Consider the following 24,998-nt stretch of genomic DNA (forward strand, 5'->3'; position numbering starts at 1 on the left):
AGAATGGTGTGGGAGAGCTCCCGGCATTGACAGACATTGGAAGGAAGGATCTCTAAAACTCCTTTTAATCCTGAGGGCTTTTGTTTCTTCGCTTTCTCCTAAGCAACATTCCTTAGGTTTCCCCATAATCTGGAAGAGTCCCTAGCCAAAATTCAACCCAGGCATATTTCCTACCCCCAGGAAACTTCAGGACACCCTGATACCGTATCAGAGACATGGGCTAGAGACGCCCCAAAGGTCTATTTCAACTCTGAGATTTTAGAATCCCAGTTATGATGCTCTGGAATGTCTGGAAGCCTTCCCTAGTGACACTTCTTCCCTATGCCTTCCCAATTTGGAAGCCTTGAGGGGGCCCAGGGCAAAGGGACAGGGCAAGCCTACAGCGGATTGTACAAGGTAGCTGCAGGGAAAAGGGAGTTTCTGCTTATCTCCCTCTCCTCCCCTGCAGTTCAGTCCCAATTCCATGATGGGTCCTGTATTTCTACGGTCAAAGCCAAGAATTCCCAACCATTAAGGAAAGCAAGCAGTGGCAAATGGCTTGATATACTCTAAGTCATGTGTTATTTATGGGGGGGGGGGTCTCTTCTGAGAAACCTATGGGAAGGAAGAAGTCAGAGGAATCCTACCTACTATTTCCTGTTTCCACTCCCTGCTTCTCTCCATACTCCTCTCCTATACAACAATTTCTGATGACCTTGAAGATGGTACTTACATCTCTACTATTCCAGACAGCCACAGGCTTCTCTTCTTCAAAGTCAACATCCCTTTCCCTAACTCAAACCCTACCCCTCCACACATATATATGCATGTACCCATTTCCTTCAGGGAAGCTGATCCCCATCTCCCTGATATGGCAAGAGCACGACCAAAGGGAACCTGTGAGACTCTCTTCTGTGACACTTTGGTTTGGAAAGAAAACAGCCAGGAGCCATGAACCTCAAGTGGCATCACCTACTAGTATCTTCAGTCTTCACCTTGCCTCTCTGGGCAGAGAAGTAGGAGCAGGATTGAGGTCTGAGTTCAATGTCAATGACTTCGCAAAATGTGGGGGTGGGGGTGGGGGGGAATCCAGTAGTTCCCTAAAACATGGACCTAATTCAAACATTAGGTAGAAAGCTCCACTCACCATCTCTTCAAATGTTTTTGGAAAAAGGGATGTCACCAACCGTGGACATGGCATCTCAACTTCCAACAGTAAGGAAGTCCTTAATGCCTCATTTCAGTCTCTCATGCTGCCTTTCTGCCCCCTGCTTGCTACCTGAACCTAGGCAGTCCTTAACTCTCAAACAACAATCCTCCAGAGCCCTAAAGATGGTGACTCAAAAGAACTAGAATGAACCAGACATTCGCCATGAGCAAGTCCTGTGGGACATGGGTGAGCATGTAACTCAGCAGACCCCTTGCAAGGGCATCATGCCCTCTGTCAAGGAAAACAGCATGGCCTGTGTTCCATGGCACTGGGGAAGGAGCATCCTGTCTTTACTTGCCTCTCAGCATCCCTCAGCTCAGAGGACAGGTGCTCCTTCTAAGCTGCCCAAGTGAGCTAGGTGACTTTGACCAAGTTCTTGGAGCCTCAGTGTCCCACCCTGGATAGGAGGAGGACCCCTGAGGTCCTGGGCGGTCTTTTGGTGGGAGGAAGTCTCCTTCCTCAGGGTCCATCCAGGACCCCATCCCAGCACGCCCAGCCTCCCGCGCTCCAGTACCTGGAGTGGATGCCATCCACAAACGGCCCCCCTCGACCCTTCAGCTGGTCCACCTCTTGGCGCAGCTTCTCAATCTCTTCAGACAGGCGGCCCTGTGCCAGGCAGACCCGGGGTGGGGGTGGGACCAGGGAGGGGCGGAGAGGGGAGAGAGGGACAGAGAGGACAGCAGAGTTGGGGAGAAGCAGAAGAATGTACTGCAAAGTCCAAAGCCAGGGGCCCCCGGCCAGGCTCACAGATGACACCAAGAGAAGAGGTCCAACTGGAAAGGGAGCAGAAAGGTCGGCAGTGGGCAGGCAGAGGGGCAGGGCCGGAAGAGGGTCTGTCTTGGGTAAGGATTCTACCGGAATAGGCCTGCTGAGCCCTCACCACCACACAAACGCATGGCAATGGAGGCTGGGCAGCAGAGGGGCGCCCGGTGCCCGCCCAGACCTCACAGACGTTGCTGAGGCAGGCACGGTGCCTAATCCTCCCAGAATCACCAGACTCCTGCCTTACCAGGTTTGAGGGCCCCACCAAATCTTTCCCTGGGCCCTGCCTCTCTGCTGCCCACCCTATGCCCTATGCTTATGGCCTCCGTTTCTTCTTTACTTGTGGGTGGTGATGCACCCACCGTGACGGGCCCTAGCGAGGATCAGTGAAATAGTCTGTGCCCGGACTAGCGTGGTGCTGGGTGTCAGAGCAGCTGCATGAAACACAGGCGTGTTCCTCACCGCAAGCCCGGCCCTCCCAGGCTGGCGGGGCTGGCCGGCAGCTGGGTACCTTGTGATGGTGCTGCTCCTCGATCTGCCGCTGGGAGCTCTCCAGCTCCTGGATCAGCGTGTTCTGGGGGAGAAGAGCTGCGAGCTAGGGACTCCGCCCCGCACCTTCCCCCTCCCCGCCCCACCTCCCCAGGCCAGCTCGCCCCCCCCCCCCACCCTTCCCGCTCCTCCTTTCTCCAGCCTCCCTGGGGTCAGTCCACTAGTGTCTGCGGAATGGACACGCCCCGCCCCTAACCCTCTCACATCCCGATTCCTCCCCTCGGGGCCCGCCCGGCTCCACCCACACCCACCCCTCGCCCCGCCCCGGCAGCCCCGCCCACCCGGGCCGGGGTCCCACCGCACCTTCTCCTCCAGGGCCGCCATTCGCTCCTTGAGGTGCAGCTGCAGTCGCTCGTTGGACTCGCTGAGCAGCCGGTCCACGGTGTCTGACAGCCGCTTGTTGTGGTCCTCGTTCATCTTCTCCCGCTGGCGCACCTGCATAGCCAGCACACCTGGCACCAGGTCACCCCAGGCCCTTCCCAGGGAGCCATCCATTCCCCCCCAGTTCCAGCCCACTCACCTGACCACCTCCTCTGCCCCTCTATGGCTCTGTCCCTGGCCAGGCCCCTCCCAGCTCCCACCATCCTGGGAGGCTGCCCTGGGGACAGGGAGGGGGACCGAGAGCCCCGGCCCGGTGCCCTCACCCTTGCCAGCTCCTGGTTCTTCTCCTCCAGCTGCCCCTCCAGCTGCCGCAGGTGTTCCTCAATGTTACCATGCCTTTCTTCAGCCTGGAAGCAGGGATGGGTCAGTGCAGCCTGCTGAGGCCCCCACATCCCCCAGTGCCAGGGTGCCCTTGGGGGATCAGGGCCTCAGTACCAACGAAGCCTAGCCCTCGACCTCTCACCTCGGAGCAGAACTGCCATCACCACTGCCCTTCTCCCCAAGTACTCTCTACCCCCTGCCAGGTGTTTTCCCCACCCCATTCTTCCTGCTCAGGGCCTGCCTTAAAACATCCCAGGGGCACCTGGGTGGCTCAGTCGGTTAAACGTCTGACTCTCGGTTTTGGCTCAGGTCACGATCTCATGGTTTGGGCCCCACATCAGGCTCTGCACTGACAGTGAGGAGCCTGCTTGGGATTCTCTCTCTCTCTCTCTCTCTCTTGCTCTCTCTCTCTCTGCCCCTCCCACATTCATATTCACTGTCTTGCCCGCTCTCTCTCAAAATAAATAAATAAACTTAAAAATCCCAGAGCTGGCAGCCCAATGGACTGTAACTTCTCTCCATGCTCCCAGAGAAAACTCCACCGGAAAACATGAGCTACCATAAATCTGTATGCCTCCAGGCAGATGCACCTGCACTTAAGAGTATGGACGCAAGCCAGACTGCCTGGGTTCGAATCCCAGCTCCCTCTCTTCCCAGCTGTGTGGCCTCAGGCAAGTCATTGAACCTCTATGTGCCTTAGCTTCCTCAACTGTAAAACACGGATAACAACAGCACCTATGCCCATTGGACTACTGCAAGAACTAAATGAGATAATCCATGGCAAACACTTAGGACGCAATCAACACTCAGTAAACGCCAGCCATGGTTATCATCTTTGTAATTAAACGAGCCAAAGGAGAGTGGTCTCCCTTCCACTCATGTGTCTCCAGAGATGGAGACCCCACTGTCTCTGCTGACTAGATACTCCAGACTATCACACATCTCACAGTCAGGAAATCCTTCCTTAAAGCCCACCCCCCCCGCCCCCCGCCGCCACTGAGTCATTTGAACATATTATTCAGTTCAGCCCATCCTTCCTGGCAGTTTTGGGAGATACTCAAGCTGACGGCTCAGCATCCCACATGTGACATCTTCTGCTGCACTTTAAACCCGGCACTTCATCCCTAGGAGCTAGAAAGGTCTTAGACACCACCAAGTCCAACCCCATCATCATGGAGATGATGGCATCATCAAAGAGATAACGACACTGACACCTGATTGGGGAGGGGGTGACTTTTCTCAGGTCACGGAGCCAGTTGGTGGCAGAAGCAGACTTGGTCCTGGGTTTCCCCGAGGACAGCCAGGCTGCAGGTTCTCGCCGCAGCGCCCCCAAGCTGCCACCCTGCCACACTGGCCAGCCTGTGTCCTCCCAAGCTCCGGGGGCCTGATGCTTACTTCTGATTTCCTTCTCTCAGTGGGCCGGAGGGAGGATAGCGAAGGTGATCCCAAGTGAGGCCACCCCTGAAGGCATCCAGCCTGCTGCAGACACCCTTAAATTCTCTTGATTAACCCATCCCATCTATATCTGTGCATTTACCCAGCTCTTCCAGATCCTGTGATGTTCCAGCCTGCACACCTCTTAAGAATGATTACTCCACAAAGTTTACTACCCATCAGGTACAACTCTATTGCCTTGTATTAATCCTAAAGCCGCCACCTTCAAGCAACCAGAGTTGGTCCCAGAATGCTTCAGTTTGATAAACAGAGGTATACTCAGCGGCACCTGGGTGGCTGAGTCAGTTAAGCATCTGTCTTTGACTCAGGTCATAATCTCGTGGTTCGTGAGTTCAAGCCCCACATCGGGCTCTGTGCTGTCAGTACAGGGCCTGCTGCAGATCCTCTGTGCCCCCCTCTCTCTCTGTCCCTCCCCTGCTTGCACTCTCTTTCTGTCTCTCTCAAAATAAGTAAACTTTAAAAAAAAAAAAAAGAAAGAAAGAAAAAAGAAAAATCATCGAGTATAAAATAAAATGTTAAAAAAAAAAAAAAAGCTCGGTCTAAACTCCCACCCTCCACCCCCTCTGATCCTATCTCCTCTCGGAATTCATCTTTCCAGAGATGAAAGTCCTAATTTTTCGACTCCAGCCCCACACAAAAGGAAATATTAACACAAGAGTGTAAGTATAAACGCTCTGCATCCACGCAGTCTCATCTACTTCTCCCAGGGCTTCTCCACCCCTTCTCAGGACACCGTCCCCTCCCTGCGGGGTGATGAGGGCAGGGATTGGTCTTCCAACCGACAGACACGGACAGTGAAGTCATGCCGTGGGAAGCTGTCTCCTGGCTCCCGGTGCCGCGTGCCTCCCGCTGTCTCCACTCACTGCCTGGCTCCATAAGAGCTCCGGGAGCGGAAAGGGAAGCAGGGGAGACCCCCGGGCCCCGGGCCCACTCGCCTTGGTGAGGGCCGCAATTCTCTGAGCCAGCTCGGCCTCCACCTCCGGCAGCGTCTCGGCCTTGCGCATGGTCTGCTGCAGCTTCTGTTCCGCCACCTCCAGCAGCTCCTGCAGGTGTCGGGCCTTCTCCTCACACTAGCACGGGGTGGGGCGGGGCGGGGCGGGGCGGGGGAGAGTTAAGAGGGGACACCGAAGCCTCCCGACCCTCTGCCCCAGCCTCAGGAGAGAGCAGGTGCCAGGCCAGAGAAGCAAAGGACAACCTTGGTTCTTGGCTGCCCAAGAGGCCTGGCTTCCCCTTTCCCAAGGTGACCGGCAGGACCCCCAAGGGCTCCTGGGCCACCAAGGGGAGGTTCCGGCATGACCACCAGGGCCTCCAGGGTCAAGTACGAGGCCTGCCCCCACCCCATCGGGAGGAGTTACCTGGCGGTGCAGGGACTCCTTATTGGCCAGCTCGTTCTCCAGTTTGTCGTTGAGGTCATGGATGGAGGTGGCCTCACGCTGAGCAGCCAGGTAGCGCTTCTCTAGTGTCGTGATTCTCTCCTCCATGTCCTCCTTCTGGGCCAGAGCCTGGGCAGGAGAGGAGGGGACAGGACGGAACGTCATCAGCTTCACCCCACCCCCATACTGTCTGCACCTCCCCACCAATACCTGGCTGGCTGTATCTTCCCCACATCGCCCTGCCAGTTGCTGACCTTGACCCATCCCTCCCGCCACTCCTCCCCACAGTGGGGCCCACCCAGTATTTAGTCTTAAACCCCCCAGCCCCGGTCCGGCCCTCCCTCCACCCCCAGGGCATCCAAGCACCTCCCCTCCCGGTGCCGAACGCCCCCACTCAACCAGATGGGGCCGGGTGGTGGGGGCGGGGGGCCTTGCTCACCTCCCGGAGGTCCCGCTGGTGCTTGCTGCTCAGTTCCTCCGACTTGATGAGGTCCCGGCGGGCCGTGCCCAGGTCCTCCTCAAGCTCGGCCACGGTTGCTGTCAGGGTGACCAGTCGCTCCCGGGCCTGGCTCAACTCAAAGTTCTGCTTCTCCAGGAGCTCCTGCAGCTCCTCTACCCGGCCCGTGTCATCCTCCAGGGACAGTGAGCCACCAGTCAGTCCTCAGGGCCCAGGGTATCCCACTCCCCTGGCCCACCCCAGGGATAGCACAACCAGAGCAGACCACAGCTCTGCCTCCAATTTCAGTGCGCACCACCTCCTGCTGTCTCAGACTCTTGTAACCTAGGAAGGGGCCTGACTAGGGGAACAAAGGCTCAGAGAGAGAAGGGATCTCGCCTGACACCGACACACCAGGTAGACGGCACCTAGCGATTCAAGTGGACAACGTTATTATGAGCCAGCAGCACATTGGGCGCACACACACGCTCAAGATCTATAGATTTCATTGCAGGCAGGGTGGGGGAAAGAAGGAGACAGAGGTGGCAATATTGGAGAAAGTCCCAAATTTAATTCAAGCATTTGCTCTGCTGAACTAAAGCAGGGTAGGGCCCTCACCTCCCGTCTGGCGGAAGACCTGCCCCTGCCACGCAGTTTCCCATGACCCACCTTCCGCAGGCGCTTCGGTCCCAGCTCCACGGCCCCCTCCTCTTCTGCCGCTCCATCCCGCGCCCCTGCCCCCTGCTGCAGGGCAGATACCTGCAGGGCACAGCCCCCAGGGCAGTGAGTCAAAGAGGAGAGAACTTCCTGTATGTTCCAGACCCTTCGGAGTCCCCTGCCTCCCAGCCTCGCCTTGGCTAGCGGTCTCCAGCCTTGACGGTGGGAGAAATCCAGTGCAGAACAGGTTGGGGCGGATCAGTAAACCTGCCGTGGCTTCCAGGAGCCGTCTGCAGGTGGATGGTGGGCAGGCAGCTTACCTGCTGGTGGGCACCCGCCAGCTGCTCTTCCAAGGTGGTAACGCGCTCCAGGGCCGCTCGGAGCCGCTCCCGCACCTGCCCACGGAAAGGGGAGATGAAGGAAGAAACAGGGACCCCACTGGACTCAGGCTGGAGGAGCCTGGGCTTGATCCACCAGCTTTGGGCATGAGGCAAAGCGAGGGACCTGCCAAGAGGCAAGTCCCAAGAGAGGGAACCTAAGAGGAGGACCTGGAGATCAGGCCGGTGGTAGTGGTGGGCGGGGCCAGTTATGAAGCGAGAAGGCTGTTTTCCCCAAGCACAGGATGCAGAAATCGCAGAGAAGGGTCTCACAGAGGCCCCAGGGAAGTGGGCCACGCGGTGGGCCAGGCTGGGTACCTTCTCATCCAGGGCCTTGTGGTGCTCAAACAGCGACTTGAGGGCCTTCAGCACCTCCACCTCACTGGAGACCCCCGAAGGTGACTGGGCCTGGCGCTTGACCACAGTCATCCGTAGCGACCGCTCATGGCGGGACACCAGGCACTCCAGATGTTCCAGAAGCAACTGGCAGGGAGCAGGGGAGGGCAAGAGGGAGGGCTGTGAGCATGTGCCCCAGGGGCTATGAGCAGGGTCCACATGACCACCGAGTGGACAGGAGTACAGCCATGTGCACTGCTGTTAAAACACCGAAATACTTCATGTTGGTAAATACCTGCTGCCCCAGTAGAACACCTGCCCCGAGCCAGCTGGCCTGGCCTCTCTCCCAGGACCCCGACCTTCCTATGACCACCCCCATCTACAGGTGAAAGGCCTAGCACCGACGGCTGAATCATTTGATCCCAGAACACAAGACAAAAAGACGTTAGGAAGGGGCGGGAGGTATGCCTGGCCCTGGCCATGCCAGCTCCCTTGGTCAAGGGGTCCACACACACATACACACACCAGGTCACCCACTTACCCTTGTGTTATTCCGCTCTGCTTTCAGCTCTGATATCTCTTCCTCCCTTTCTAGAAGTTGCTCCCGACACATGCTCAGCTCCCGGGTTAAGGTGGCAAATTCCTGAAAACCCCCAAGGCCTCTGAGTGCTTGGGGATTTGCCCCCTAACCGGTGTCCTGCACGCCCACGTCAATGGTGGGATCGTCTCACCCGTCCCTTACTTCCAGCACCTGCCCCCAGAAAAGTCCCCATCCATCTGTATCGCGGGGCTGTAAACCGCAGCCAGCATGTGCATCCCTAGAGGGGTCCACATCTCTGCGCCCTCCATGCATTCCAAGTATGTGTTAGGGTACCAGGGGCAGAGGTGGAAACAAGAGTGAGAAAGTCACTGAATCTGCTTCGCAGCCCCCTGCCCCTCCAGCCAACAGTATAACCTGATTATATCCTTCCTATTTTGTATTTCTATTTCCCCAACAACCCGATGACATCATCCTTTAGAAACAGATGGAGGGGAGTCTCCCCTTATGGTAAGGTCCCAAGATATTAGTCAAGGAAGAGAGGGGGCTTTGAAGGGAGTACCCCAGGGAGCTCCCTCCTGCCCGCTCCCCAGGGCTTTGCAAGCTGCAGGTGGCTGGTGAAATAAGGATCCATGGACAGGGGAGCAAGACAGCCTGTAGACCTGCCCAGTCCGCCACTTGGCTTTAGCACACATCCTAGGGATCCCCACTCACTTACTCCAGGGCTGCATCCCGGGGCTTGATGGCAGGGCACTTGCACTGGCCTTACTGGGTAACCATGCTCAAAGTATCCCTTTGAGGGGCCCTGTTCCCACGCTGTCAGGCCCACACACCGTGAGACACCTTTTCAACCCACCCATCTGGGTCAGGACAAGCACACAGGGGTGAGAAGCTGGCCTCACATTTCCAGGTCCATCATATCCTATTAAATTAGACATAGGGGTGCCTCGGTGGCTCGGTTGATTAAGCATCCGATTCTTGGCTTAGGCTCAGGTCATGATCTTCTGGTTCTTGAGTTCGAGCCCCGCATCAGGCTCCACTCTGATAGCACGGAGCCTGCTCGGGATTCTTTCTCTCTCCCTCTCTCTCTGCCCCTCCCTTGCTCATGCTCTCTCTCTCAAAAAATAAATAAATAAAAACTAAGGTAGACATCACCTTATTCCAGAAAAGTTTTCAGAGAGGTGGTGCAAATTCTGTGGCTGCCCAGCGTCTGGAAGTGACTGAATGATAGCTGCAGCCCTGTCCTAACCTAAAGCTTCCTTCACACACCAAGGACTCATGACGGAAGGAAAAATTCCAAAGCAGTCCCCACTCATCACTTCAGATCAGGCAACAGGGGATAAGAAGGGCTGTGGGAAGGGCACAGAGACCCAGGGATGCCAGAGCTTGAGAAGTCTCAGACTTCTAACCCTGTTCCTGGATTAGTGCCCTTCTGTCAAGGCCATGGCCAAAGGTGGAAAGCCAGGCCTGGTGCCAGTGCTGCTCCACTCCTTAGTTTACACACACACACACACACACACACACACACACACGTACCCAGAGGCAGGACTCGGCACGCCCCCAGCCCCATGCCCTGACACCACCACCAGGGCTCTCTCCTCTCCCTTCCTGGGCTCCCCACCCCAGAACACCTGCCTCCTCCCCAACTCTAGCCCATCTGACACACTGCTGCCAGGATAATCTCCCAAAGCATGGCAATTGTCTACAACGCTGAACATAAACTTCTTACCCTGGTTTTCAAGTTTCTTTCTCATGGTTTCTTTTCATACACCCTAAGATCTGGTCAACCTGGGTCTCCTGCTACATCCAATCACCAGCAAAGCATCCTAATTCCACACCTTTGCTCAATGGGCTCCCTCCCCATGGGAAGCCCAACCCTCTGTCACCACCTGATGAAATCACATGTAGCTTTCAAAGCCCGTCTCAATGGATATACCTTCTTGCAACCCTCCAGACTCCCCAGTGGAAGATTCTCTCCCTCCTCTGAAAACTGTCTGGAAGAGTGGTTAAGAGCACCATCTTAGAAGCCCATGGTTTAACCACAAATACTGTGGGCACCTACCGTGTACCAGGTCCCTGGGTACATACACAAGAAACACATAATCCCTGCCCTCCTGAAGTTCCCAGTGTGTGGCTGGAATCAGATCTCAGCTCTGCCCCATTAGCTGTGTGACCCTGGACAAGTCATCTAGCCTGTTTGAACCTCCATCTCTATCTGTAAGACACAGTAGAGGCCACCCTCATGTGTTGCTACAATGACCAAATGAGCCAACGCATGGAAAGCACTTAGCACAAGTCCACCAAAGGCGGCTACTTTTACCACCATTTCAACAACCCTTTGGAGCCCCTCTTCTCTTCTCCTGCTTGGTATTCCAGTCATTTTGGTTTTTAATCCATCTCCTTTATAGCCTGTGGGCCCCAGGGCCAGGGACTGGCTCCTTCATTCTAGGGCTTGTTCGGGGCCTCATGCACAGTCAGCGGGGACCTCTCGTGCCATTTCTTCACCAGGGCTCCATATCCCTCTTGATGAAGCATCATAAGACTCTGCCCCCCACCACTTCTGAGCTCCCAGTAGATTTCCGCAGCCCTCCTGGGTTCACCTCAGTTCTCCTCCCCACATGTGGGGAAAGAGCCTGGGGCTGAGTCGGGAGCCCTGTGGCTCCTCAGAGCTTCCTCCCCGGTCCCAGCAGCACCCTCACAGGCTGTGCAACTGACTAATCTCCTCGAGCTTCACCTCCATCATTTGTAAAACAGAGACGATGGCGGTAACAGTACCAGCTTCATAGCTATGAGCATTTAGTGGGGCAAGCCGCACACACAGTGCTTAGTACACGGAAAACAGAAATGATGACCATCGTTGCTAGTGGTAGTGGTGTTGATTTAGGAGCATGAGACAGGTGTCAAGACCCCTGGCTTGTAGGTTCAGCTCTGCCTAGAATTTTCTATGTGATACCCGTTGTTTTTTCCATCTGTGCATTAAGAGGACTAGATGCTCTCTAAGGCTTCTCCATTTCCACCCTCTGTGATTCCCCACCCACCACCTCCAAGAATAGGGCACTGGTGAGGATCAGGCAAGGCGGAAGTGTCTTTCCAGTCTAGGGTGCCACCTGGTGGCCGCATGGGCTCACTGCAGTTGGCAGCTATGGCTGGGTTTTTCTCCCGCATCAAATTCCATCCATTTCTCCAGGTGAAGCCAATGCCAGGCTGAGGAGCTTGGGAGTGACAGGGAAAGGATTTATGTAGGGAGATGAAGGAAAGTTAAATGCTCTGTGAATTCCATTTGTCGATAAGCAAACAGATGCAGATAAGCTGAGGGCCCAGAGTGTGCAGGGCTCAGCAGGGCTCAGCAGGGCAGGGTGGGGGGGTGGAGAAGGGGGCAGAATGTGGGGAGGTGCAGACAATCAGGCCTTACCTGGGGGAGGGCGGAGTTAAGATGGCGCTGGAGCTGGTCCCGCTCATGCAGGGCATCTTGGAGCCGGCTCTGCGTGGCTGCCAAGGTCTCCTGACTCTCCCGAAGGGACTCCAGCAACTTCTCCCGCTCATCCAGCATGTTCACCATCAGCTGCTCAAAGTTGGCGTCAGCATCGGCGCCATGGGGGGGCCCCAGGGGGTCCCCCTCGTTGATTGTGGGCATCACCTCACACATGGTGGGGGTGGACAGGGCCTTCTCAGCGGCGGGGGACAGGGGAGGGGTTCACAGGGTTGGCACCTCCAGGGGGACCCAGTGCATGGGTCTCAGAGCAGGCAGCGCCAGGTGAGTGGGCAGGTGGGCAGGGCCTTCTCCCATGGCATCAGTCGCTCTTGCTCTGAAAGGGGCCTGGTGCCCGGAGTGCCCCTGTGGAATGGAGCCAGAGGGCCTGGCTTAACCTCTCAGGGCTGGGGCTGGGTGCCCTATGTCCCCAGACAAGCGGGCAGCAGCCGAGTGTGGCCATGACAGGCAGGGAGAGCAGGGCTGGAAGAGGGCCCTTCCTTAGGCTGAGTGCTGGAGCCTGGCAGAGTCCCAGCTGGGTCTAGCGACGCCCATCGTTTTCTGGAGGGCAGTGGTCTGTGGGAGAAGAGGCTGTGGTGAGGACCAGCTGAGGAAAGAAGGGCATCCAGGGGAGGGGATGGCGGCGGGGTGGGGGGGGTGGGGGGGGGAAACAGGACCTGGACCAGAACGTGGGGGAGGAGAAGGAGATGTCAGCGCATGCCCCTCCTCCAGGCTTACTCACTCACTCGGATGGCGCCTTCCTTAGTTCTCCCAAGGAACGCACATGCCCGCTGCCGTAGCCTCTGCCTCCAGCTCTCCCCACCCCCCAGCTGTCAGAAGTGCAGCCGCAGTGGAGTGGTTCCCCACCCACGTGGCTCACTGGCCAAATATAGAAATGATTCAGTCAGTGGCAGGGGAGCAGCCAGCAGGCTGCCCAGAGTCCTCCTGAGACCCAGGGGTGGGAAAGTGAAAGGGGGGTAAATAGGGTCTCTGCCCCACCATAGCCTTCCCCCCTGCACTCAGGCCGAGGTAAGCACAGAAGGGGTTAAAGGGCTCTAAGCAGGTGTGAACCCACACAGGGTGCACTATTAGGGTCACAGGAGACAAGGCCAGGGTACCTCCTACCCTGACCACTGACCCAGTACGGTTCCTTGGAAAGGCACGGGCTGGGCACTGGGTGGCAGAGAGCCCTGACCTGCTCCATGCCCATCATTTGGAAAAGAGGCTCCAGGGGCACCTGGGTGGCTCAGTCGGTTGAGCAGCCGACTTCAGCTCAGGTCATGATCTCGCGGTCCGTGAGTTCGAGCCCCGCGTCGGGCTCTGTGCTGACAGCTCAGAGCCTGGAGCCTGCTTCAGAGTCTGTGTCTCCCTCTCTCTGACCCTCCCCCATTCATACTGTCTCTCTCTGTCTCAAAAATAAATAAACGTTAAAAAAAAATTAAAAAAATAAAAAGGAAAAGAGGCTCCAGCTCAAGTCGCCCCTCCTCCTGAAACCTGGCAGAGAGCAGGCTTCCGTTCTGAAGTCGTGGCCCGCGACTTCCGTGTCGGAGCAGGAACTGAATGATGCGAAGGAACCCACGGTCAGGTGGGGGTAAAGGGTGTCAGTCTCCCGAGGCGTGCGGGCCCCTGCACATGGCCGGGAATCTTCTCCCACCGTGTAACGGCCCATCGCTGCCACTGCCAGCAGGCTGGTTTCCCTGCTGGGGAACGTGTGCCCAGCCTAGCCTTGAGAACACCCTGAGCCCGGCGCGGGGAAGCCCGGGGGTCAGAGCAAAGAATGGTGTACCAAGGAAGGCAGCGTGCAGCTGGGGATTCCTCTGCCTGCCATTGCCTTCCAACCCCCCTGCCCACTGCCAGGAGGCCACTACTTTAATCCGTTTCAGAAGAGCTCTTGCTGCATGAGAAACAGGATGTGAGGCAGTCAGCACAGTAATGGGCACACACAGGAGATGCTCTCTAAATGATGCTTTCCTTCCTTTCCCTCCTCTTACCATCTGGGGGACACAGGGACTGCGTCTTGTCCACCCCCCGCCCCCGGTGGCAGACTGGGCAACAGGCAGACTGGGACAATCAGGGGACAGACAGGAGGTATGAGGACCCGATGCGAGGAAAGAAGTTGGACGTTGGGCAGCCCCCAGCCTGTGGCAGGGCTGAACCCAGCAGGGAAACCAGAGAAGGACCAAGCCTCTTCTACCTGAACCCACCTATCATCCCCCGCTTGCCCCCCCCCCCAAAGTACTCATGATCCAGGCAGAAATGGGAGCAGCAAGAGGGAGGCTGGGGAGGAATGTGGGCCTAGATCAGACACAAGCTAGAGCACCAGCTTGAGAACTCCTGAGCTCACCCCCACAGTCCTTCCCAGGGGGCCCAGGAGTTCAGGCAGGCATGTGGGTATGCCCACACACACACACGCGTGCACGCACACATGCATACAAGCAGACGCCGAACCATGGGGACCTGGGACATACACGTGTGGCCACACACATGCTCCCAGACCCACCCTGGACACAGACTCTGATCCAGGGGATCCTTTCCCCAAGCTGGAAGCCACCGTGGAGGGCTGGGTCCCTAGCAGCTACAGAGGTCAAAAGTAGCACCCTGGTCTGCACCCTCCCAGCCCAACGTCCCTGCCCCACAGAGCAGATGGGAGTAGACAGGAGGGGCTGCTACCCCAGTCTTGCCAGAAGTGCCAACTCACTAATGCCAATAATAGCGATTCCTCCCACTGTGCCCACGACCCTCACCCCGAATGCTCTAATCTGTGAGGCTGAAAGACCACAACCTCTCCAAACTCACCAGCTGCCAGGCCCTCGTCCCCTCTCACTGCCCCCATCCCACTCCAAGAAGAAATGAGAGAGAAGTGAGGGTCCGGCTGGGGAAGAGGCTCCTTGTGACAGAACCTGTCCTCGGAAGAAGAGTGTAGTGCACTCAGGAGCTCAGGGTCCTGGGAACAGCCTCAGTCCAACAGATCCCCAGGCATCCTGCAGTGTAGTAAGAGAGGAAGGAGCCCAGAGCCGGGACTCTGGACACCTCGGGTGCAGTTCTGCCACAGACCAGCCGGATGACCTTGGGCTTGTCGCCACCTACTGAGAGCTCTGCTGTAAGATGGAACCCGCGACCCTTGCTCTGCCCACCTTCGAGGGATGAGATCACAGATAACACAGAGCTGGGAAAAGCAGAAAGCACCCCATGATTGCAGGGGCGTGTGAATTACCTTAGTAGAGGGCAAAGGCAGGCCTGTGGGAGGGCTTGTCCTAGCGCCTACGGAAAAGGGGCTGGGAGGTTCTCAGGAAGGAAGAACAGACCTCAGGCTGCCCGCCGGGATGTGCTGGCTATTTGGTCCAGCTTGGCCTCCCCCAGTCCTCCTGGTCTTTCTGGCAACTGAGAAGCTGGCTGCCCCCAGCCTTTCCCAGCCTCCCTCCCAACCAGGTGCCAGGTAACCACTCCACTTCCGCTAGTGAAATGGCATCACGTAGAGCAGGTTGAGGATGAGCCCAGAGGGCGATGCCAGGCAGATGCCCCGAGATGGCTGGCCAGGAGCCCCCTACCCTGCCCCCACTTGTGCAGCACGGTGAACAATAGCCAGGAGCTCTAGGGCAACCGGGTCGGGACACCTGGCTCCTTCTGGCTCCAGGGCCGGCTTTAAATAGCGCAATGATCATCTCAGCCTAACAGAAGCCTCTTCAACTCCTGCACAATTTCTAAGTAACACTCACAGGTCCTGATTCAGAGGCGACAGCTACCAGCCCCCAAAGTGAGCATTTGAGGGGCTTTGCCGGTGAGGAGTATGGGCAGGCTGTGACACCGAGGAAGAGGGCTCCAGAGAGAGCAGGCATGAGTGTGAGTGCAAGTGTGTGAGTGTGTATGGAGGGGTCGGACCCACACCAGGTGTCTGGACTCATAAACACAGAAGAGGCAAATCTGAGGCCTCTCTGGCTTTCCAAGAGTCACCCCCCCCCATCTCTTTCCAACAAACAGAAGGGCTGTGCACTTGACTTGGGTCTGATGCTCTGGCTGGACACACACACACACACACACACACACACACACAGGCCGGCTCCCTACTGCCCTACCAGATGGCAGGCCCCACCATGGTGAGGGAGCTCATCGAGGGCAAAGCTGGTGGCCCTGTAGAGGCCAAAGGGTTAGGGCAAAGCTGGCTGGAGCTGTGCCCAAATGTGAGTGGGCCACGAGCTTGGCCAAGAGGGGGCCTCAGGGTGAAGCCCCTCAGAGCAAGGAGGCAAAAGAGGAGGGCCGTGCTCCCTTCCTTCCCATGCTCCCACTCAACTGGAGGAAGGGGAGGGAGGTGGTCCTCTAGGAAAATAATACTGATTATGATAGCAGCTCTTGACGTATTCGATACCAGGCACTGGGCTGTCGGTTAACATCTATTAACTTGCTTCCATCCTCACAATTCCTCACGAGGAAGACCCAATTCTTCCAATTCTTCCCAGTGAGAACTGGGTCTCAGAGTCATGTAACGAAGTCTACGCAGCTGGGAAGAGGAAGAACTAGGATTCGATCCCGGTCTGTCTGACTCCAAGGAGGAGGGGAAGGCAGTTGAGAAAGGGAAGACAGGCCATGACTCCTTTGCCATTTCTCGCCCTTGTCCAGGGACAAGGCAGCCTAGGGACATATCGCCTTGGCTTCCCCCACCCCCGTGCCCCCTGGGGAAGGTCTCTGCACAGCAGCCACCATGGTCACTTGCCCATTGGAAGTGACTCACTTCCAAGGCCTCATCCGCCACCCACCTGAAGCCCTCCCCTGACCCCAGATGCCCTAAGGACTCCAAACTGAGCTGTCAACAGTCCCCAGAGCCCCGCACCCCACACCACACTCCCGCAAGAACTACAGAAACAGCCCTCAGCTCCCCTCACCCTGCAGGGTTTTCAGATACAATCCTCTGAATGAAGTCCAGCTGCCCACCTCTCCTTCCCTCTAACCCAGGAGTTTCTCCTCCTCCCTCCTCCCTCTCCCTGTTCAGCCCACCACCCCAAAAAGCCTCACCCTCACTCTTCCTCTCCCCCAAGAGCCCAGTGAGTCTCCTCCCCTGCTACTCCCTACACTGGGGTCATGCTCCCAGACCCACCAGCTGGGTCAGCTAATGTCAGCTTCTAGCATCTCACCCAGCCTGCCTCAGTGGCCCCTTCCATGTCAGTCTAAGGCACTTCCGCTCACCCTTCCAAGCCCATCTCAAACACTATTTCCTCCATGGAGCCCTTTCTGATTCTCCTACAGGTAAGACTGGCCCTTCGACGGACCCGACACGGCCCTTTCTTTATACCTATCTCCATGACACATCATCGCATCTGAATACTCTGGGGTGAGAACCATTTCCTACTTGTCTTTGGATGCTCCAGCCAGGGGCCTAACATACATGGAACTGAACAGATACGTGTGGCAGAGTCATTTCTGGGCAGACCATCGCTGACCAAGTTCAAAGAAGAGGAATTCCAAAAGAGTGAACACTGGCCCAAGGCCTGGGAGCAGGTTCCTTTCTCTTGCCCTCTGAAAAGTAAAGCTTCTTGAGAGCAAGACAGGCACCCCTCCTCCCTTGCAAGACTCTGGAGCAGGCTGATGGGCCTGATTGCCGGCTCCCCCACTGACCACACATGCGACTCTGGAAAGAGACTTCATCTGTCTGAGCCTCAGTTCCTCATCTGTGAAGTGGGGAGGATAGCCAGTCCCTCCTCGGACAGCCGAACAGCCGATATGTAGATCACTGGCGTTAATGCACCCAGAGTGCTGAGGTCATTGTCCAGCACATAGTCGGTGTTAACTCTTAGCACCCCAGGCCGCTAAAGCACCTCAAGGCAGGGCTCACTCTAAGCACAGTAAGAAAACTAAAAATCCATGTCAGCCACAGGAAGCCATTCCCAGAGAAAAACCCTTAGAAAAGCTCTCCTGACAGTTTCTCACTGCTGACTGGCTACATGTCCCTTCAAAAGCATCCAGTTCTCCGGGCCCCCGAAAAGACCGGCAGTGAGACTATCTCTCTGGGCTTCCAGTTTCCAAATCTGGAAAATGAAGGCCAGAACACAATACACTCTACTGATCTTATAGGTTGTCATGAGGGTCCAAGGAGATAAGAGACAGAAACTGTTATGAGGAATAAAAAACCCTACCCAAGTGTCAGTTAGCACCCACTGCCAGACCCAGGCACTCTCCTTCCTAATGCTGGGTGCACTCAGATAGATGCAGGGAGCGATGTCTCTATCCGGCAGGTTCCCCAAGCCTGTATCTGTGAAGCCCATCTCCCCAGCGGCTCCCCAGCAGTCAGGTATGAGCCACCTTCTTCCCAAGACACGGCCTATCGCTTAGGTGAACATACAACTTACCATCCAAACCAGGACCTTCTTTTTTTTAATTATTATTATTTTTTAACATTTATTTATTTTTGAGAGAGAGAGAGAGAGAGAGGCAGAGAGACAGAGAATGAGTGAGAGGAGGGGCAGAGAGAGAAGGAGACAGAATCCAAAGCGGGCTCCAGGCTCTGAGCTGTCAGCACAGAGCCCAACGTGGGGCTCGAACCCACGAACTGCAAGATCATGACCTGAGCTGAAGTCGGATGCTTAACCGACTGAGCCACCCAGGCGTCCCAAACCAGGACCTTCTTGAGAATGGATGGAGGCGCTGCTAACAATCACACCAGGACATGGGTGTGAACCAGGCTACCCTGGACATACCTGGCTGCATGGTCACCCTCACTGTCACCACCCCAGGAAGACTAACGTCAAAGGCTAGTGGGGAAAGAAAGACTGTGAGTCTCCTCTTCTAAATACTTCCTCTTCTAAAATACCCAAAAGTATAGCCATCACAACTACCTCTTTAAACGAAGGCAGGATTTAGAGACTATGAGAGAGTACCTTTAGGGGCAGCCCAGGAGGAAAAAGGGCACAGAGGTGGAGCACCCGAGTGGCTCAGTCAGTTAAGCGTCCGACCTCAGTTCAGGTCATGATCTGGAGGTTTGTGAGTTCAAGCCCCACATTGGGCTCTGTGCTGACAGTTCAGAGCCTGGAGCCTGCTTCGGATTCTGTCTCCTTCTCTCTCTGCCCCTCCCCACTCGTGCTCTGTCTCTCTGTCTCTCAAAAATAAAATAAATGTAAAAAAAATGTAAATGTAAAAAAAAAAAATGTTTCTAAAAGCGTGAGCAGGGAAGGGGCAGAGAGAGGGAGAAAAAGAATTCCAAGCAGGCTCCTCGCTGTTAGCGCAAAGCCCCACATAGGGCTCGATCTCGTGAACCCTGAGATCATGACCTGAGCTGAAATCAAGAGTGAGGTCTGATGGAGCCACTCAGGCGCCCCCGAGCTCCCTTTTCTTAATTTAATCTCGTCAGCTCCAAATCCGTCACTGTGGCCGACCACCTGATTAAGGTTTTGTGTGCATAAGAGGGTTCCAAGTCTAAAAAGAGGTTAGAAAAACCCTGGGCTAAGCACTGTCTACAGGAGACCCCTGCCAAAATAAACACATGTTCCCTCAGAGAGTCAGCACGTCAATGGCACACAGCCGTAAAGCTGAGAAGGCTACCCAGGTGGCACTGGGGGCCCACCGACTCTTTCCCACATTCTGAACGTCTCACAGATCATAGGCTCGCATAAAGCAAAACGTAAGGCTGGGCCACTGCACACAGCACATACGTGGCTTTGGCTGAACTTCCATCATCAGGTTCGGTAACCCGGGCCAAGTTTTGCTAAGCAGAGCCAGTGTTTAACACTCACAGATGTCCTTAAATAAGGTTTGCAGAAGAAGAAACAAAGTGTGGCATATCTGGGGAATAAGAAATCTCTCAGAACTAGGGTCCCTGTAGGACACATAGGGTTCTTCTGGTGTTGAAAAAAAAAAAAATGCTCAGAAGCCTCTGCATTGGTAGATCAGCCCATCAGATAAGGGAGCTGTCACACCGCAGAAAACAGAACTTCCCGGGGGGGATCAGGGACACAAGATGGAAGTGCTGTCAGGCACCAGGGCACGAAAGGCCCAGAGCACTCAGAACTGCATCCTAAAGTGCGCGTGTGTGCGCGGGCACAAAAGGGTGTGAGAGGTTATGAGACAGAGGACGTGTGTGGGGACCCGTGTATCTGTGCAATGCTGTGTAACAGTCATGAGAACGTGTGCTGTGTATGTATGGCCATGAGAGAGTGCCCACATGTAAGAGCACGGTCGTGAGGACAGGGTCCTCTCTGAGAGCACGTGCGTGAGACAGTGCATAGGTATGTGTAATGGTGAGACAGATTGTGTGTGGTCATACGCCAAGGGCTCATGACACACATGACTATGAGTCTGATCATCACAATGTGTTGTGAGTGTGGGTATAGTCATGGGAGTGAAGGTGTGTGTGGTTATATAAGCCCGGGCATCTAGGAGTCAAGAAATCATGTGTGCTCCTAAGAGCATGCGGGCACCACAAGAGCCTATGCATGGGTGTGTGTGTCTGATCATGAAAGCATACATCGCTGGTCATGACAGACTGTAAGTGCACGAAGGGCACGCATGGCCTTGAACCCGTGTGAGAGGGAGAAGAGGGAGGGATGGGGATGATAGTGAAAGAATGAAAACTCCATTTGTTCCAGGCACTCTGCCCCAAACAAAAGCCAAACATTTTGGGGGTGCTCCACAGTTAGTCTCGTGTGAGCGGAGTTCAAGGAACTGGGTCCAGCCCACCCTTCTATACTGCTACCCATCAGAGCTGCCCTGCAGGTCTCCCAGGCCCAGGGCTCCAGGTGCATCAGAGATGGCGGTGGACACCCCCTGGATCTCCCAGAACGTCGTTCCTCATAAAACAGCCCAGGCCGAGGTCCTAGCCTGGCCCCCACCCCCCAAGCCTTCCACTCTCAGCATCCTCCTCCAAGCCAAAGGAGAGTCCTCTTCTGTGGCATGTGCCAAGGACCCCTGCCATCCACTGCCCACCCTACCCTGTCCCTTACCTAGAACTGCACATTCCTACTTGGAAGGGTTCTCCGAGGTCACGTAGGCCAACCTCCCACACAAGGTGGGAGTTCCTTCTACACATCCCTGACAGCTCAGTCTTCATTTGATGATCCTTCGGGAATGGGAGCTCACCGCTAAATGAGGTAGCCCTCGTTGTCCTAAGGAAACTTTTCCTTGCACCAAATGCAAACCTGTCTCCCCTCTGAAATGACAGTCATCCATCTGAAGACAGTGGCCATGAAGTCACATCAGCCACATATTTTAGTTACGAGACTTCAACTCTATTGGCCAAGCAAAATATGCAATAAAAGCCTCTAATGCAAAGCAGCTACTTCATCTGACACCTAACCACAAAATTATACTGTACATACTCTCTTAAAAATCACTGCACATATTATACAATTAATATACCATGAATACTATTAACATAATGTATATGTTGATCTACAGTAACGCTACTGTTCAGCATTAGAGACCTAAACCCATACACCATGCTTCATGGGAGATCTGGGGATTTTCACTTTACCTACTGCCTATAGAATCTAATTCTCCCACTGAGATGTAAGACCACACTGTACGGGGTCCCTAGGGGCTTCTCTGCTCTAGGTTAAATATTTCTAGTTGCAAGGCAGCCCTGCTTCTTTGAACCCAGGGAATCAGAAGACAGACCTCTTTGATTCAATCCAACAACTACATATTGAGCTGATTTCCATGAATCCAATACCGGATTTTAAGCGTTGTTATAGATTCAAAAGGCGTGTGAGATATGCCGTCAACCCTCAAGAAGTTCACAGTCTACTTGAGAGGACACAGATAGAGTGGTTCCCCCCTGCCCCTTCGTCGATCCACAGTCTCATTTTCTGGGATCTCAGCTACCTGTGGTCAACCACAGAGGATCCTCCTTCTGATGCATCATCAGAAGGTCAACAGCAGCCTAAGGCGACATCACAGTGCCTACGTCATTCATCTCGCTTCATCTCATCTTGTGGCCCTTTGTCATTTCACGTCGTCACAAGAACAAAGGTGAGTTCAGTAAGATGTTTAGGGAGAGAGACCACATTCACATGTAACTTTCATTACAGTCTGTTGTTACAATTGCTCTATTTTATTACCAGTTATTGTTGCCGATCTCTCACTGTGCCTAACTTATAGATTAAACTATCATAGGTGTGTAGCATTAAGAAAAAAATACACCATACATAGGATTTGGTACTATCCGCGATTTCAGGCATCCACGGAGGGTGCTGGAATGTCGTGGGTCCCCCTGCAACAAGGGGGACTACCGTATACAAGAAATGGCTCGAAAGCAACAGAGAGTAGCACATGACCAAACAACCCGTCTCTGACACAGCCTTGGGGTCAGCCCCGAGCACCACTTGGGAGTATGTCCAATTGAATTAACCAGTGGCAGTTTCTCCTCCAGCTCTCTCAGAATGAAGCAGCCCTAGCCAAGGCCTCTCAGCCCGACAGGCAAGAAGCTGTTCCGTGCTGGAGCTGGCCTCGCCTGGCGGAACAGAAGACACCTGACGGGAGAGGGGTCTGTAGGACCCAAGGCTCTCGGAGACCAGAGCAATGCACTGGGCAGCAATGTTTCCTGTGGGATTGGAGAGCCATTGCCAAGGAGAAGAGGGCAGTCCTCAAGCCCCGCCCAGCCCTGGAGTTTCACACCATCCAAGCTCAGAGCTCCTTCTCCCACGGCTACTTCCCCCCACCGGCCCTGCCCCATGGCATTCTCAGTTCCCACAGGCCCCTCTCTGCACAGCAAAGACTGAGGGTCCCCTAGAAGCTGCCCCTCTCAGATTTGGCCAAGCACCACGGTCCATCAGAGTACTTTTTACCCCACTAGCCATCCACAGTGCCACGCTCCTGTGAGCCAGCACCGTATGCCCTCCAGAGCTAATTATAGGTCAGTGAGCTAGCAGGCCAGAGGGGGGACAGATGGTGACTTCATGTGGCTGCAATACACACCACCCCTCTCTGTGACCTCCCCTCCATTCCTCCTGATTCCATACCTGGGACCTAGACTCTGAGGCAGCTTTTACTCTTGTGGTCCTCTCTGCTCCTTACCACCTCCTCTCCAGGACACACATGCCACGCACAACCCCATGCCAATCAGAAGCCACACCTTTGCTCCTACAGCAACCCATCCAAGGGCCTAAGGCCCCAGGGGAGAGTCCCCCCGGCATAAAAAGGCCTCAGCTAGTGTCTCCATATCCTAAAGCCCCCTTGGTCTCCGGCTCCCTGGCCCTACCGAGCCTTCAAATTTGACTCCTCCTCCCCTCCCCAGCTCGCACCCTGCTAGCCTCATAGGCTCTGAAAGATCCACTGACATCCCTGACAACTCTTGGCAACTCTAAGATTCCAGCAGTCAACTCAGAGAAGAGACCTAGGAGCCTGGTTGCCTGCCCTACCCTGCCCCTCCAATCCCTCCTTATCACCCAACTGCCAGACCTCATATACTCCACGGTTCTGACATCATGACATGCTCATCGGCACACGCCCAGGTACCACTAAATGAGATTTCTCACACCCCCTTCCCCACACTCTTCTATCTTCCACAAGAGGGCATCTCCCACTGTGGCGAGTGTCTCGTGCATTCTTGGCCTCTAATAATCATTGTGCGATTCATCATCTCATTATTTTGAGATGCTATTTATCTCAGGCAGCCTCCTCGGGCCTCAGGACAAAGTCCTAGAAAATAGCCAAGAAAAATCGTTCAAACTGTCCCTTTTGCTAAGGCAGGTTCTCTTGGGACTACCTGTCCAGTTAATAGTGGTAGTGGGTGGATGAGTTGGAATCCAGTTCAGACAGCTGTTTGAAAGCATGTAGACAGGGCTCTGCTTTTTCCTAATCCAACAGCAGTGCAATAAAATGGGAGCGGGGGAGTTGTGAACAGAGTGTGTACCTTTCAGCTGCTCCATTGCCGTAAATTGCCTTCAAAAGACCCAGCACATAGCATCGTGCTTGGCACACAGTAGGTACCAAATAAATGTTTGCTGGGTGTTGAACAAAAGTACTAGGTATCAGTTCCAACAGCTCTGGAAAGACAGGGAAGTCCCTGAAACCTGGCTACTGGAGGGGCCTGTTCAGCTCCCACCAGGAGGGGATCTCCATGCTAACTAAGCAAAGCCTCCTCCTTAACCACTCGCTCACCACATAGAACAGCAGAATAGCAGTCCCAACAAACATACCCCTCTAAATGGATACTGCCAGCAGACCTCTCCTCAAAGGTGACATCAGCTCCTAGTGGCACCTTGTCCTGGATCCCTCCTCCTTCTCAAAGAAAACCACCCACACCACATTTCCAAGTCCTCCAACCTGACCTCTCTCTTCTCACCGACCATCAAAACCTGCAGGATCTATACTGGAAAACACTCCTACTGCGTGGTTCAAAGTCAACTCCCCACTCCCATCCTCCCAGTTCAGGAATCTATTCCAGCCCTCTTTTCCGGTTGCGCCCACTCTCACCCCCACCCCCACCAGACCTCGGGTTGGCCGCTCCTTCCATCCCAGCCCCGGCACTGCGGAGATGGGGGCATTTCTGGCACAGCCTGAGACTGGCAGTTCAAGGAACGGAGAGCTAGCGATATTAAGAAGGGGTGCTAGGAGCAACGCGGAAAGGATTAAGACCCCCGGCAAGCTCGAAGACCTCAGTACCTCCTGTGCCCAAAGCAGCGGAGCCGGCCCAAGAGCTAAGAGGTGCTTTTTCTCTGACTCTCCTGGATGGGAAATGGGGGCGCAGTCCATCTAGCTCCCACCGGGAGACTTGCCAACTCAGCCCCCCTCCTCCGAGGATGGTGGAGATGAGGGAGAACTCCACGCCCTCCCGCAAACCAGGCATCGCCCCCCATTCTCACCCCCAAGGACACAGGGCACTATAAAGCCGGTGAGGGGCGGCGGAGAGAGCAATATCTATGCCAGCCGGGGACGACACATCCGGAGTAAAACGGGGCTGTTTTCCAAGGCGCGCTAGACAGAGACCCCTCCCCAAACTGGAGGGGAGCTGGAGGTGGGAAGAAGAGGCATCCTTTTCCCAGCCTGGGTTCTGGGCGCTCACCTGCCTGCAGTCGTCGAGAGCCAGGCAGCTCAGCTCCGAGGCGGAAGGGAGCCGCCCCCGACTCGGGGGAGCCAGACACGTCCTAGGGAGCGGGAGCGGAGCGAGCGCGGAGGTAGCTGCAGCCTCCGCCAGCGCCTAAGCGCCTCGCCTCTAGGCCCCGCCCCTCCCTC

At 55.4% G+C, this 24,998-nt stretch overlaps 1 protein-coding gene across 9 annotated transcripts in view; it reads right to left on the reverse strand.

Annotated features, from left to right (window-relative positions):
* Positions 1-24,992, reverse strand: part of PPFIA4 (PTPRF interacting protein alpha 4) — a 51,133-nt gene extending 26,141 nt beyond the window's left edge. For 4 of the 9 annotated variants that reach the window (XM_027074734.2, XM_027074732.2, XM_027074731.2 and 1 more), the window contains exons 1-13: positions 24,829-24,992; positions 11,787-12,419; positions 8,378-8,479; positions 7,819-7,983; positions 7,444-7,518; positions 7,136-7,225; positions 6,470-6,661; positions 6,013-6,159; positions 5,593-5,727; positions 3,145-3,228; positions 2,804-2,935; positions 2,463-2,525; positions 1,704-1,795 (exon numbers count right to left, since the gene is read on the reverse strand). In XM_027074734.2, coding sequence (XP_026930535.1) covers positions 1,704-1,795; positions 2,463-2,525; positions 2,804-2,935; positions 3,145-3,228; positions 5,593-5,727; positions 6,013-6,159; positions 6,470-6,661; positions 7,136-7,225; positions 7,444-7,518; positions 7,819-7,983; positions 8,378-8,479; positions 11,787-12,020 — 1,511 coding nt within the window. In that variant the 5' untranslated portion in view covers positions 12,021-12,419; positions 24,829-24,992. Of the gene's footprint in view, positions 1-1,703; positions 1,796-2,462; positions 2,526-2,803; positions 2,936-3,144; positions 3,229-5,592; positions 5,728-6,012; positions 6,160-6,469; positions 6,662-7,135; positions 7,226-7,443; positions 7,519-7,818; positions 7,984-8,377; positions 8,480-11,786; positions 12,420-12,585; positions 12,695-24,828 lie in introns of those variants that run through there. The other 5 variants (XM_053209495.1, XM_027074733.2, XM_027074728.2 and 2 more) reach the window with 4 other exon arrangements.
* Positions 24,993-24,998: the final 6 nt, after the last annotated feature.

The sequence above is a fragment of the Acinonyx jubatus genome, chromosome E4 (assembly GCF_027475565.1).
Source record: "Acinonyx jubatus isolate Ajub_Pintada_27869175 chromosome E4, VMU_Ajub_asm_v1.0, whole genome shotgun sequence".
Taxonomy (NCBI): Eukaryota; Metazoa; Chordata; class Mammalia; order Carnivora; family Felidae; genus Acinonyx; species Acinonyx jubatus.